This window comes from Camelus dromedarius, chromosome 32 (assembly GCF_036321535.1).
Source record: "Camelus dromedarius isolate mCamDro1 chromosome 32, mCamDro1.pat, whole genome shotgun sequence".
Classification (NCBI taxonomy): domain Eukaryota; kingdom Metazoa; phylum Chordata; class Mammalia; order Artiodactyla; family Camelidae; genus Camelus; species Camelus dromedarius.
In genome coordinates, this window is record NC_087467.1 from 17,990,571 (window position 1) to 18,005,001 (window position 14,431).

The following is a 14,431-nucleotide window of genomic DNA, read 5'->3' on the forward strand; positions in this document are numbered from 1 at the left end:
AAGCTGAAACGCAGGACAAACACCCACGTCGGCGCCGAACACTGAGGACGAGCAGGAGGGCAGCCGCCCCAGTGCAGGCCAGGGCATGGGGGGCACGGGGGTCCAGCTGTGAAGTTCATGACAAGTGTGCAGAAGCACCTGGGTCTCCACAGAGGCACCGCGACTCACGGCTTCAAAGTCAGCCTGACTGTGTAGAACAATTATTTTTTGCATTCAAAAGCCAACAGAGGTTACGTGATGTCAAAATTCATTGAACTGCATACCTAAGACTTAAGTGTATCATTCTTTGTAAACTATACCTCACTTTTTAAAAGGAGGGACAAAAATCAGCAGAGAGTTACAGTAAGTAGCCTGCATCACTCACGTGGGTAAGTCAGAGGAACAGCATCATATGTAGAGACAGAGGGGCTGCTGAGGACCACAAGTGAGGTCCAGGCCCCGCCGGGATCAGCCGCTCACTCTCAGTGTGACTATGACCTAAGCTCGCTCTGGATGCAGGAAGTTTCCCATAGATGCTACCTCGTGACAGGACGGGAGGGAGCCGGGCAACATTGCCCTGTCCCTGTTGTCGGGATGAAGGGAGGGAGGGCCGGGAGCTGGCAGACTGACACGGACGTTCTCCGGAAGCCACTTACGGGTCAGGATTTCAGGCACCCTGCCCTTAGCTCCCAGGTGTACCTCTGTCAGTCAGTCTGCTTCGGTGGATGAAAACTAGAGATTCTTTTCGATGGTGTGGTCGTAATCCTCCCGTTTCTCTACCGCTGCGTGTTCTAAGTATTCCCGGCGTGTCTGCGCACCTGCTCTCAGGACTGTGCTACAGTGTCGTCCAGCGGGAGAAGGCTCTTCCCTCCCAGAGGCTACGCACGCCCAGGTGAAGTGCAGCCGTCCATGCCCTGGAACGACGACCAAGGCTTCCGGGCTACACCCGAGCTCCCAGTGCGTCCTTAGGAAGGGGGGAGGCTCACCAGGCGCTGTCTGCACGGAGCTCTGGGAGGATGAAAGCTCTCCTTTCCACTCGTAAGTTTCTTCTGGCTCCTCACCCACCTGCCTTAAAGAATGACGTCATCTTTCTTCTGCCGCCTTCAAAGGGCCTCAGTTCGCCCTAATTCTATTATCAATAAAATTCTTGAAAAGTAAAGAGTTTAAATAGAATGCTATTTATCAATCAAAATAAAATAAAACCTATTTTAGGTATCTTCTCTGTAAACAAAATTTCTTTCCTGTTAGGGGCTATGGAGCAGCTGTTTGGAAGCCAGAACTGCCCCAATCCACGTGATCTGCAGATCCCACAACGGAGAAAGCACTTGACTTCCTAGTCTTCTCTCGGACTCTTTAATGTGCTGTTTAACATGCTCTTAACGCTTCTGACCGTAAATATCTTCTTCCCATTTTAGAGCCCAGATGCTGAGCTGGGAAGGGCCTGGCAAACCACGGAGTACAATTCTCTTACTTCTCAGATGAGGGGATGAAGGCCCAGAGGGGCCCCGAGGCTGCCATCCGCGACGAGATGTGTGGCGGCCTGTCTCCTCCTCTCAGCTCAGCAACACCTCAACCCTCGCCACTGTCACGTTTCATCTCTGTTTAAGTCAGTTTCTGCTGGCTGTACAATGCAGCAGCTCCTAGTCTAAGGAGATCTCAGGGAAGAGCTCCTTCAGGTGGCACCTATGAGTCACTGGTAACCTCAGAAAAGGCAAACCACCAAGCTCCTGAAAACTGCTGGGACCTAGTTCCTGTGCCTTCTGACAGGCCTGTCCCCAGGCAGCAGGCTTGGGCTCAGAGAGACGCTGGCAGGCATCTGTCCCTGCGCCCAGATCAGCAAGCAGGACGCCCCCAGACTGGGTTGCATTGGCTTCTGCACAGTCTGGAAAGGAAGGCGCGCGCTAGTACCTCTCAGATGGACCCACTCACAATTCCTCCCGAACGGTGACCCCGTGACTGCAGCAGGTGATGCTGCACATTTTAGACACGGTGTCACTTCACAGACCGAAGCTGCAGGTGTTTCAGGGGTTCTAAGCGCTGCTCTACCGTGCTGCGACACAGCTCACACACGTCAGCAACACCCCGGAGGCAGAAGTGTTCCCTCAGCGCCTTTCCTGGTGGATCTCGAAAGAGTTCCAGTTAGCAGAAATATTTCCAGGAGTTCAGGCACTTAAGGGAGTGTCACGGTGCTAATCCAAATGAAATTTACATGTGTCTATATTTCGAGATTTTCTCAAAAAACCACGTTTCCTGCCCACCTGCACATTATGAATAAGCCAAAACTTTTAAAGGAACTGTTTACACTCTTCTCAACTGCGTGGAAATCAAGCAATGGAAGATTGGACAGGGTCTCCTGGTTTGTGCTCCCAGGGAGGGAAAGAGAGGTACCCCGTGAAAGACTGAAAGTAGGAACAAAAGGGAAGAGTCTCTTTTTAAGAGATTTGTGGTACTTTTTATCAGTTAAAATTCTCTGGGAATCAATGATATCAAAGTAGAGTTTTGAACATTTATAATTAAGCTCTTCCCAGCCAGTATTTTGATACTGACAAACATTACCCAAATTTGCTATTCAGAATTGTCAAGTTTTATAGGTATGGTCTACACTGATCTGTCGAATCTTAAGTACGTTCTCACTATGGCCTTCTGTCTTCTGTTGTTTAGCTCTAACTGGGGGATTCTGCCTTCTGTCGGAACTGAAATCCTTCACGGTCGGGGAGGTGAGAGAGAACCACAAACACAACAGCTAAGTAAGAAACAATTCCACATGTTAAACATTATTATTAAACGCAAGAATTTGTTAAGGGGTATACAATCCAGATTTTAAAATTTTAGAAAACAAGTTAACAGTTTTGCAAAAAAAAAAAAAGCAGGGGATTATTATATTATGTTATTTACTAGCAGAATGTAACTATTACATAATAACAACACATTAATTACAGTTTTCCCCTGACTTGACTACTTTAAACAAAAGCTTTGTAAATAAAAACACATGCTAGACATCAAGGTAGAGTTTACACTTGGTGTATATTAGGTGTCCGTAACTGGACAAAGAATTACACCCTCTTTCCCCACGACGAGGGGCGTTACCAGGAGCAGCTTCCCAGGAGGTGGGCCCGAGCCCTTCCCAGCTGTCAGGGGGAAGGCACACAGGCGGCCAGTTTCTGCCTCACAAAGCCGTCCTCCCCACACCCCAATTCAATAACGGGTTTGGAAATTCAAGGTCAGCTGTGGGCAGCAGCTTCTTGTCCAACGGTCACCACGGAAAAGAGCCACCCCACTGACACACCGCGGTCTGGCCAGGGCCACCACTGAACAGGGGGAAGTCAGTCATCTAAAAACTCAGTCTTGTATGAAAAAAATATACATCCTACCCCCGACTGCTGCCTTGTAAATCCCAGACGCTGACTTGAAGACTGGCATCTATTTTGAGATCTACTGAGCTGGTAAATAAGTCGTGATAAAAGATTTCTCACTTTTAAAAACAAAGCCCTTTCTCCTCAACTTGCTGGACAAGCTCAAAACAACAACCCTGAACTTGGGAACAGATGAGACACCAGACCACCAGGGAAGGAAACACACTCGCTGTCACAACTGCCCAACCAGGGGCGAGTCACTGGTTCAGATCTGTGTGTGAAGCATGGTTTACGGAACCTTACTGGATGAAAAGAGACACACGGCCAGTCTGCTTCAAACGGTATTTTAGCACCACAGCAAAATGCCTGATGGCCAGCTGTGCAGAGCTGCAGAGAGGGGGAAAGAAAACGCCTCTCCTGCTTGGCCCCACAGCAGGCTGTCGAGGGGAAACAAGCCCAAACCGCAGGCTGCAGGGCCCAGAGGAGAAACACCAGCCTCTCGCCGGACCGAGTTCTGCGCGTGGCACCTGCACGGGAGCCCCCGCCCCCGCCCGGGCCCCTACCTTGCCAACTGGGCCCCCTTGTCGTCGTCAGAGCTCAGGTCCACACCCACGGTGTCCTCTGCAGCGGGGGACACGGCCTGGTCTTCCTTCTTGCTGTCCTGTTTGCATTTCTTCCTCCTCCGTTTTTTCTTTTTCACAGAACTCGAGGTGAAAACGGCCTCTGTTTCCAGGATGTGTGAGATGTCTGCACTCTGTCCACCTGGTTTCACCAAAGGGGAGTCAATATCCGTGAAGAACTGATCATCGGTGGGAATCGGCGAGGTGGCGAGGTAAGCAGGAAGCTTCTCCTTCAAGAGAACATGGGGAAAGAAAAGCCGCCTGTGACACAGCGCACGCTGATTCCAAACGCGTTCGTGGAGCATCTAAATTCTCACAGCGGCAGAAAGAACACCTCCCTCGCTCTAAAGGTAAGAAAGTCATACTGAACTCAGACCCTGCCCACCCTGCCCTGGACAGGTCTTACCCCGCTGCACACAGCTGAGCCTTCGTGCGTTTCAGCCCGAGTTGCTGAACACAGCGGGGGAGCCGAGGTGCCGAGTCAGCGTGGAGCACTGGCCGTGGGGCGCGGGGAGACCCCGGGGGACGCAGGGCATGGGGAGATGTGGATCATGGGGGAACGCAGGGCGCGGGACAGCTCCAATGGAAGCAGAGCCCATCCCGCTGCTGCGGGAGTTGTGGGGGAGATGGCGGGGGGCACCCTGAACGGCTACTGGCATGGGAATGGTTAAAGGACTAGCGCTGGGGACACCTGTCCTGTGGACTCTCATACTGTGCAGCCATTGAAAGGACAAAGCTCCATCTACAACTACGGACTTGGAAGGTGCTGATGACATACAGTCAAAGGAGAACAGAGAGAAACTAAAAAGTAAGAACATGGAAGCCAGATGGGTTTTGGAAACGTTTACCCCCCCTTTAAACTGTGAACTTCTGGAGGGTGGGGCCGTGCGTTACTCATACAACTAATTCAGATGTTGTTGGATAAATTTTTTTTTGTTAAGTTTAAAGAGAAGTACTTTATGCTAAAGAAAATCTGGCCAATTTGGTCATACATGGAACAGGAAAAAAGGCTGGAAAGTGGACACTCCCCAAGTCAACCTTGCTGAGCATAGCTTTCAATGGGACCATCAGGACTGACCAGGAGAGGCAGGTGGCGGACCCCCAGTAACCCCGTCGGCTCACTCACTGCAGCTGCTGATCTATACAGAGCGCGAGCAGTGTTACAGTTACATCAGAAATGTTTCGTTCTGCTGATAACTCATTTATTGCTTCATTCTGCCTTTGGCCTCTGTCTCTAACCAGGAAAACTTTTCTTTAGGCCAAGTAAATGCAAATACAGTCATATAAAAACAAGTACTTAAGATGCCAGGAGGAACACTGGTCTGGTGAGGTTTCACTGTGGCTTTACACACCAGCCCTGACGATGCTGGCTTCTAGTCTAAACTAAAAAAACAGTAAACAATCTCATTCTGCTGTTGTTTACTTTTTCTTTGTGAATTTATGACATCAAATTGGCAGTTCATTTTCAAAACTCCCCAAAATGTAGCTCCAAATCCTTAACAACCTGAATTTGACCACTTCTGCTGAGATTTTATTTTTATGATGAAAGATGTAACTGTGCCTTCTAAGAAGTCTTAGAAAGATCCACCTTGAGTCAGTCAAGGGCAGTCCACCCACCACTCAAACCAGAGGACACGCGGGGGGGAGGGGCAGGCTGCGCTCTCTTGCTGAAAGACGCCAAACATGCAATACTCATTTATAAAGGTCAGAGGGCAACTGATTTAAATACCCTGAGTACTAAACTAACACCTGACTATTCAGGGTGCGGGATGTAATGTCCCCAACAAAAACGTCAAACATGTTTCCCAAGTTCAAAGGCCACACATGCACGCACAGGGACATGGCCTCAGAGACGCCTGGATCACTCAGGTGGAAGGACTGTCCTCGGGCCCGGGTGGTCACTGGAGGCGGAGAAAAACTGTGCCGCCCTCACTAGAAGGGCCAGTGCGAAGGCCTCCTGCCCACCCCGCGCCCTGGGCTCTGGCGGGGAAGCGCTCACTCCTCCTGCTTCTCTGACGGATTAGCTGTCCACTGAAGAGTGAAGCCCACCTCACCAGCGACGGGCATCCACACAGCCAGCCATGGAAACGGAACCTTTCTGCTTTGGGAGCTGAAGGCCAGCTGAACACGACGTGTGACGTGGATGTGACCCGCCAGGACTTACATACTCCTCCTCGGTCTCCTCCACGAAGAAGGCCTCCCCATTGTCGCCCAGCTTCATGTGCAGGTCCACCGCGTCACCATTGATCTCTATGTCGATCTAAGAGGAGAAACGCGGTGTGATTTAGCATCAGGAGTCTCTCCTTCAAGCTGAACTAAGCCAAGGTTCTGCTCTCAAGCCCAGCTTAGCACCGAGGCTCCTAGAGGGTCAGCCCCAGAGAGACCCCTCCCCTCCTGCCCACCTCCCACCCCTGCCCCCGGCGGACCTGGCAGGGAGGGAACACGTAACCAGGGACTGAAAAAAATGCTTTATCATCTATTTACATAACAAAAATTTTAAAAAACATTTAATTTCCCAAATGCCATAAAATAGGGAAATATTGTCAACACAGGCATGCACACTTGCACAGGTTACAGCCCAGCTGGCCTCACGCTCCAATCAACACAAGTTTCGGTTACCACCATGTGTTAACTGAGGAGCTGCACAAAGTACACTTCACTGCCAGTTCTCGGTCCACAGATCACTACAGTCGTCCTTCGGACACTGAAATCCACGGAAGGTGTTCAAGTCCCTTATATGGAAAAGGACACATTTGCATATAACTTACACACATCCTCCCGTGTACTTTAAATCATCTCCAGATTACTTGTAACACCTGATACAATGTAACTCCTACATAAGTGCACTGTGAATGCTATGTAAATAGTTGCCAACCTGGAGTGAATTCAAGTGTTGCTTTTTGGAACTTTCTAGAAAATTTTTTCCCAAATGTTTTTGATCTGAGGTTGGTTGAGTGCTTGGATGCGCAGCCCGTGGACAGAGTGCCACGTGTACGTAAATAACCAAGGCACCAGACTGGGGACCAGTCCTAGCACACCTGTCTCTCAGCTCCAGAACAGACGCAAAGCGCATGGGATAAATCAGGGATAAACCCAGGTGACACTTTATAAAACGGGCCATTGAAAGAGGAAACCGACCACGATCAAAGTGCGGTTAAGACACACAGTACTAGCGCTGGAAGTAAAATTCAATCTGAACATCAGCAGAGGAAACAGCTGACCGTGGGAATGACACTGAGGATGTGCTGTCAGGGAACCTGAGGGCACGCCCCACACCGTGTTACTGTCACCAGAATGAGAAAACATCAGACCAACTCAAGCTGAGGGACAATCTACACTGTAACTGTTCCATACTCTGCAGAGGTCAAGGTCATAGGGAAAGATAGAACTGTTTGACAAGACAGGACGAGAGCAATGCAGGGTCCTGCAACAGAAAGAAGGCAGTAGTGGAAAAACCGGTGAAATCGTAATAAGGTCGTTAGCTAATAGTTTATAACGATGTTAATTTCCTGGTTCTGATGATTGTGCTATGGTTACGTGAAATGTTACCACTGGGGAAAGAGGCTGCATGAAGATATACGGAAACTGATGAAACTGTATTTGCAGCTTGGCTGTAAATCTAAAATTAGTATGTTAAAAAAATATGTCAACATAAAAAATATGTCAACATCATAAAAAGACTGAGGAACTATCACAGATTGGAGGAGACTAAGGAGACAGGACAACTCAATGTTCTGTGTCTTGACTGTGGTGATGGTCTCATGGGGGCATACGTATGCTTAAACTTAGCAAATTATATCTTTTGAATATGTGCAGTTTATTGCATATTAATTATAAAACAATAAAGCTGTTAAAAAAGAAAGGATAACGCTTTAAAAGAAAATGAGACTAACAGGCCACTAAGAACTGAATATGAAACAAGTTAAAAATCCTGTATTAAAAAATCATGTAATTTCAGAAATGTTAATAAAACAATTATTTTATACAAAAACTCATTTTTCTTTTACTTTTTAAAAGAAAAGGCTGCATAAAATGGTTTCCGTAAGACAAACGTTAATCCTAACTCATTTTCTTAGCCTGCTTATATTACTGTGAATATTTATTGCTAAAAAAAGCTGGGCATTGGGGGTGAGGAGTCATAGCTCAGTGGCAGAGTGCGTGCTTGGCATGCACAGGGTCCTGGGTTCAATCCTCAGTGCCTCCATTAAAGGCGAGGGGGAAAAAACTGGTGGGACATGAACTCTGAACTCCTCTAAGACTAAGTACTGTGACAAATTCCCGGTGTGGAGAAAAACATACTTTCAGGTAAGTTTTTAAAATTTTTCCAAAATAAACTAGTTGAAGTCACATAACCATCTAGAGTCGTCTATGATTTTCTAAAGCGGCTGTAACAGCTTCTTCCACAGTCACAGGAAGAATGTTTTTTAACTGAAAGGTATGTGCAAATGGAAAAAGTAAAGAAAAATAACCTTTTTTCTAGACTGTAAGCAAGGGGATAGGGAAAAACTACATTTACACCATAATACCAAACCTTAGGTTTCTCAGGATGACTTAAATAAATTTGTTCAACTAGAAGTTAGACATCTAAAATAATTAAAATAACCATTTGTCGATTTGTTGTTATATAAAATTTTACTCATATAAAATTTTTAAATTAAACCATACAAATGAAGTATTTAGAGTTATTTTATCTTTTAAATTCAAACTAATACCATCCTTCAAAATTTTCACCTTTGGAGGTTATCCATTTATCCAACATAGCTGGGAAAACGGAATGACACTTCTCTAGGATACGAACTCAAAGACTGTTTTAAAACCATTTTAGAAAAGTTATTCCTTTGCCTTATGTTCATAGCCTTTATTTTTAGGGTCAAATATGACATTTCTTACTATGACTCCTTTCTTCAGTCTCTTGAGTTGACTGTAAATGGAGTTTGGTTCTTTCCAAAAATTAAATCTAACATCCAATTGTGCCAATATTGAGAATATTTAAAAGAATAAGCCATGAGCTCTTTAGGCCACAAAGGAAAAACACTAAAAATCTTTTGGGAGATGGCACCAAGTTGGAATAGGTACTTCCCCGAGTGACTGCTCCAAAGGAGACACTCATATTGATGTACTGCTTTCTAGTAACCTGGTTTCCAAACAAGACTCGTTTCTTATAGCCCTGGCGTCCCACACTGTGCCTTAATCTTGCTCAGCACATACGACTGAGATGTTGATACAGAACTGACTGACTTTTGAGAAATACTTAGCAGACACTTGTGTTGGCGTGCCAACATTCTTTGGGAAAGACTATCTCTGGTGTCCTGCAGGGAGCTAGCCTCCTCTATTTCATACCGTCCATTCCAGGTGTGGCTTCAGAGTGGCGGTGGGGCTGCTGTCTGAGCCAGGTCAATGGATATATTCCACTCCCAGCTGCAATGACTAGTCCCAGAGACATATGTGACCCGTCTGACAGGGAGACCAACACTGATATTTCTGAAGGAAGGAGAAGTTACTGGAAGTAACCCTGAAGGTACTGGCAGCCACCTTGCATTAGAGAGACAGACACCAAAGGAGGCAGAGTTGAGAGGTGGGGACAGAGTTCTGATTACACCTTCAGAGACTCTAAATGAAGCCCTGATTAAGTCGAACACCCCTGGGCTTCAGTTACACACGCCGATTAAATTTCCTTTTTGACTAAGCTATTGTGAGGTGGATTTCTGCCATCCACAATGGTATCCTGCCTAACACACTGGGTCATTGAACTCTGATAAATAATTAAGCCATCAGTTTTGCATTAAATCAACAAAATCAACATTTTAAAATATCAAGTACAGGTTTATCTTTTGAAATTAGATTCCTGAGTTAGGAAATACACAAAGAGTACTGCATTCTATCAAACAAGAACACAGCACTGGCAGTGGGAAAATCAGTAACCTGCACCTACAACCAGAGGCTGTAAGGTGGTTATGATTTCAAGTCCACTTCATAGGTGTCCACATATTTGAAAACTGAGTTCTTAATTGAAAATCAATGAACAGCTTCCTCTAACCCAAAATGACCTTAAGTAACTCAGATAGTAATCCAAATTGCCAGAGTATCTCTGGGCAGACATGATTTTGGTTTTAGTGTCATAGAAAAGCTATGGTTTGTTCAAATAGCCAAATTCCCACCCAAACATATCCTCTGGGTGTCTGGGACACCAAGGGAAAGAACAGGAAAGAAGAACTTCCATCTTTTTCTGGGTCTCATGGATAGACTTCTACTGAAAGTTAAGGGTTTGACAAGATATTTAACATAACGATTTGTGTAGCCTCATACAGAAATTGTATTACTTTCTTAATTAGAGGCAAACAGCACGCAGAGACCGCATCTGCCTGGTTACCACTTACAGATTCACAAATGCTTATATATACCAGCCTGCAGGCTCCTGTTTGAAAGCCAGAAGTCTTATTCAATCTGCTGATCAAAAACCCAGGTCACAGTGGGGAGAGGGGAAAAAAAGGCCTTATACACCATTTTACAGATAGATCCTTGCATAACTAATGGGAAATTTCAGTGCATGAACAGTTTGTTGCCAATTCCTCCAAAGCAGCTTCAGCCTGAAAGTACCGTAGGTTACTGTTACTGGAAGAAAGAAAGAATTCCAGAGAAGCTACGCTGCAGCTGAACACTGTTTCACAATGAAAAGTTCCTAAGTCACTCAGCACATCACAACTGCTTCTGGTTTCTAAAGGGTGACTCACCAGAGGCCGGACCACACAAGCCCTGCCACCCTGAAACGTGGCTCTCTAATCACTTTCAAACTAAAATAGAGATAAATTCCTATTTTGAAGAGTAAGATCAGCTATGTAAAAGAGCCAAAATCTGAAAACAGACGTTTTCCACTTATGATGGTGGTCCTCTAAGACGTACTTCTGGGCCACAAAACGGTGTGGGTCTTTCAGTGGGCTTTAAAACCCTGACAGAGTCTCCCTTTACTGTTTCGTAGACACTGTGGGACTATAGAGAGGAAAACACTACTAGGAACCTGCAGAGCCTTATTGTCAGCTCAGTTTTCTAACACGACTGCCATCAGATATACTAACAAACCTTCCAGTTGCTTGCAACCTGAAGGAAAGAGGATGGAGGAAAAGGAAAAACCAACACAAATGCCTTCTTTCTGAGCGAGTCTTCACTAAAATAAATAAAAGCCTGGGGATTTGCATTTCAGTCTGATCTGGGGACAAGTCCTGGTATTTACAATAAAATTTAGATTACAAATCAGGTTTTACAGCAAAACAAATGCACAAATCTGGCATTAATTAGTTTTGTTTAGACAAATGGGATTCTTGAGCATGTCAGTCTTTTCCATTCACAACTGGTCTGAAGGCATCACACTAAGTATTATAAAGTGCTGCCTAAGGTGAAGGAACTTCTGCTAAATACATCTGATTTCCCCCTTTATAACTCTACTTTCTGTTTGACTCATCTGAGTTGCAACATATAGGATTATTTTATACATAAATGATTTTCACCTTTTCCCCCCGAGGCCTCCTGCAGCAGGGTTCTCTGAACTGAGAAGCAAATTCACAACAACATTAAAGGCTGACTTCTCATACCATTGTCTTCAACATCATATAGATTTAAAAAAAACAAACAAAAACTAAAACAGAAACACAGAGGCCTGGAGGGCCCGCAGGAATGACCTGCTCTGCCCCACCCAGCCCCTGCCTCCAGGAGCAAAGGCCGTGCGCTCACTCACCACCTTCTCCTTGGACCTCAGGACGCCCAGCTTCCCGAAGCGCACGTGGAAGGGCGAGCACTGGAAGGAGCCGTCCTGCTGCCGCACCACGACCACGTCGATGCAGCCGGACAGCGTGGCCTGGTTGATGCCCTTGTAGAGCTCCTTCACGGTGACGATCACCTGCCCCGCCAGCTGTCCCACGTAATTCATGGTCTGCGACTACAGAACACAAGAAAAGAGCTCGACGTTAGCACTGAGTTGTGGGTCTGATGACAACGACAAAGAAAAAACCTGTAGTGACTAAAACGGCCCCGCTCACTTGCGCCCCAGATGGCACATCACACCGACCGCGCCCACGCCGGCCCCTCCGGCCAGCCTCGTGCTCACACGGTCTCTGCACGTTCCACGCACCGACAGCCCCAGACTGTGTGACTTCGTGTCGGAGGCGTCCCAGTCGGGCGGGCACAAGTTCACTTTCCTTTTCCATTGTCACGGACCGAGCCAGCTGCCAGTGGGCGTTTCCCCCAAGTTCGGAACCCACCGAGGACCCAGACCACCACTGCTGCCCGCCCAGGACAGCTGCGGGTGGGAAACTGCGTGCACTCTGCCTGAGAAGCCAAGCAGAAAAGTGGCTGAAGATCACCCCAGGAGGAACCTGAAATCTCGCCTTTCCTGCCGGAAGACGAGGGAGAGATGGGCTTTCTTCAGAACGGACAACACGGTTCAGAGAGGCCAGATTAAATAAACACTCCGATGAGCCAGGCCAGGTCTAAGCTACTTACAATATTACTTTTAGGGAAAATCCCTTCGATGCTTCAGCACAACTCACAGAACACATATTCCTGTTGCACAAAGTTCAAAGCACAGGAAAGGGTTTTAATCTTGTTCCTTAACCACAATTCACTACTCAAGTCAGGATCACCAGGCTGTAAAGGATCCCCCAGAAAGGGTCAAAGAAGGTGGTGAGGGCCCCCGCCCGCTTCACATGACCCCAGTATGGGGGCACAACACGCGGCAGACTCTGAGGGCCAGTGGAGATGTCTCCGCGCCCCCACCTCTTCCATCAGTCCGAAAAAAACCAGCCGCCTTCACTCCTAATTTCGAATTTCATTTCCAGGTATTGATACCACATTTCATTCACTAGACACTGGTGCCCCAGCAGTACATCAAGGCACAACTGAGGACAGCTCCTCCTCCTGGGGACAGGACGGACGCAGCCCAAACAAGACGCCCTCCATGGCTCTGGCTCAGAGACCTGACGGACGCCCGCGCAGGTCATTCACCGTGAGCACGGATGTCTCTCTAACCCAGCTCAAAAGCTCTCCTGAGCTCAAAGTCACACGTTCAGAAAAGTTCCCAGAGAGCACATCCTAACTCGTCAGTCAAGTCCAAAGCCAAACCGAAGAAAGAATGCCATCCCCAGGAAACTCCGGGCCTGCCAGCCCGGCTGCCTGCGGAGCAGCTCACCAGCACCCCCCAGGCCAGCACCCCGACTCCCCTCGCTTGGTTCTGCTCCTGCACGCGGGTGAATATGCAGTCCGGGCCATCAGTTCTACACCAGGGAGCACAGCCACAGCACCTTCACCCTGGATCGTGTTTTGACTATTTTAAAGTTAATGCTACCAAGGCCCCAAACTGCACCTCCAGAAGGAGCTGGCTCTGCGGACGTGAACCAGCCACAAACCTTACTACCACGCAACAGGACCAGAGGCATCCTCCACAAGGTCAGCTCTGGCACAGCTGCACGTTGGCACGATCTCAGTTTTAGAATTATTGATTTGAACTCGACAGTGAGACCAAGTTAAGCTCACATGAAGTGCTTGACGACCATGTCTTGAATGAATAAAGGAATGACCAAACGAACCGTCAATGAAAGGGTCGAAAAAAATAAGAAACACATGTGAGGTGGAAACAGTGTTTCATTAGGATATTCATATTACAGCTCATATTTTTAAAAATTCATCTTATTAATTTTAGCCATGACAACAGGTGTGCAGTGGTCCCGGTTCTAATTTGCATTTCCCCAGAGGTTAGCGATGCCCATCATCTTTTCAGGTGCTCGTGTGCCATCTGAACAGCTCACTAAATTCTGTCTCATACAAATGCATTACAACGCATTTAGAGGAAAAGGGAATAAACATCTTTCTGTTCCTCACTTTTGGGGTCACGGTGTACAATTTTTTAATATGTTAAGAATGCCTCCAAAAACAGAAGTGAAATTCAATTTTGTCTTGAGTAGTTCATCTTTTCACCCGCTTACTGGTTTTCAGCCGCCTGGAACAGTCCAACGGGATGTTCATAGTTCGCAAGCAATACACGTTCACAACACGCTCTCTGCCATCTTGTCACGCACGTTAACCAAACAGCACCCTCGTCATCAATCTCTGTATTATGTTGGACGATGGCAGCAATTTTAAAATGAGTTTTGTTACAAATCTTAAAAAATTCATAATAAATTATATAGGTCTTTTCTTAAAAGCAGCTGAAAAATGGTTACTTGAAGCATCTACATTCAGCCATAAACAGTCTTATAAACTAAATTTGTAATAAGCTTATTCAACTGGAGCACAGAATCCATAATTAAGTGTAACTACATCTATGTGAGATGATTTTAATTACCATGGTTAAAAGATGTGCTGTCATACAAGAAAGTCTATTGTCTAAGTGCCAGTTGCTAAATGTAGAAAAACACAGGCTGTCAAATGGTTGGTCTTCTCTCGGCAGACATAACAGCCCCCTCGTGTCACGAAGGTGGGGAAAACCAAGTA

At 46.7% G+C, this 14,431-nt stretch overlaps 1 protein-coding gene across 8 annotated transcripts in view; it reads right to left on the reverse strand.

The window, feature by feature from the left end:
• Positions 1-14,431, reverse strand: part of LPIN2 (lipin 2) — a 70,171-nt gene that overhangs the window by 19,975 nt on the left and 35,765 nt on the right. For 6 of the 8 annotated variants that reach the window (XM_031439121.2, XM_064481556.1, XM_031439127.2 and 3 more), the window contains 3 exons: positions 11,682-11,882; positions 6,117-6,212; positions 3,896-4,182 (listed from right to left, as the gene is read on the reverse strand). In XM_031439121.2, coding sequence (XP_031294981.1) covers positions 3,896-4,182; positions 6,117-6,212; positions 11,682-11,873 — 575 coding nt within the window. In that variant the 5' untranslated portion in view covers positions 11,874-11,882. Of the gene's footprint in view, positions 1-3,895; positions 4,183-6,116; positions 6,213-11,681; positions 11,883-11,982; positions 12,093-14,431 lie in introns of those variants that run through there. The other 2 variants (XR_010378706.1, XM_064481555.1) reach the window with 1 other exon arrangement.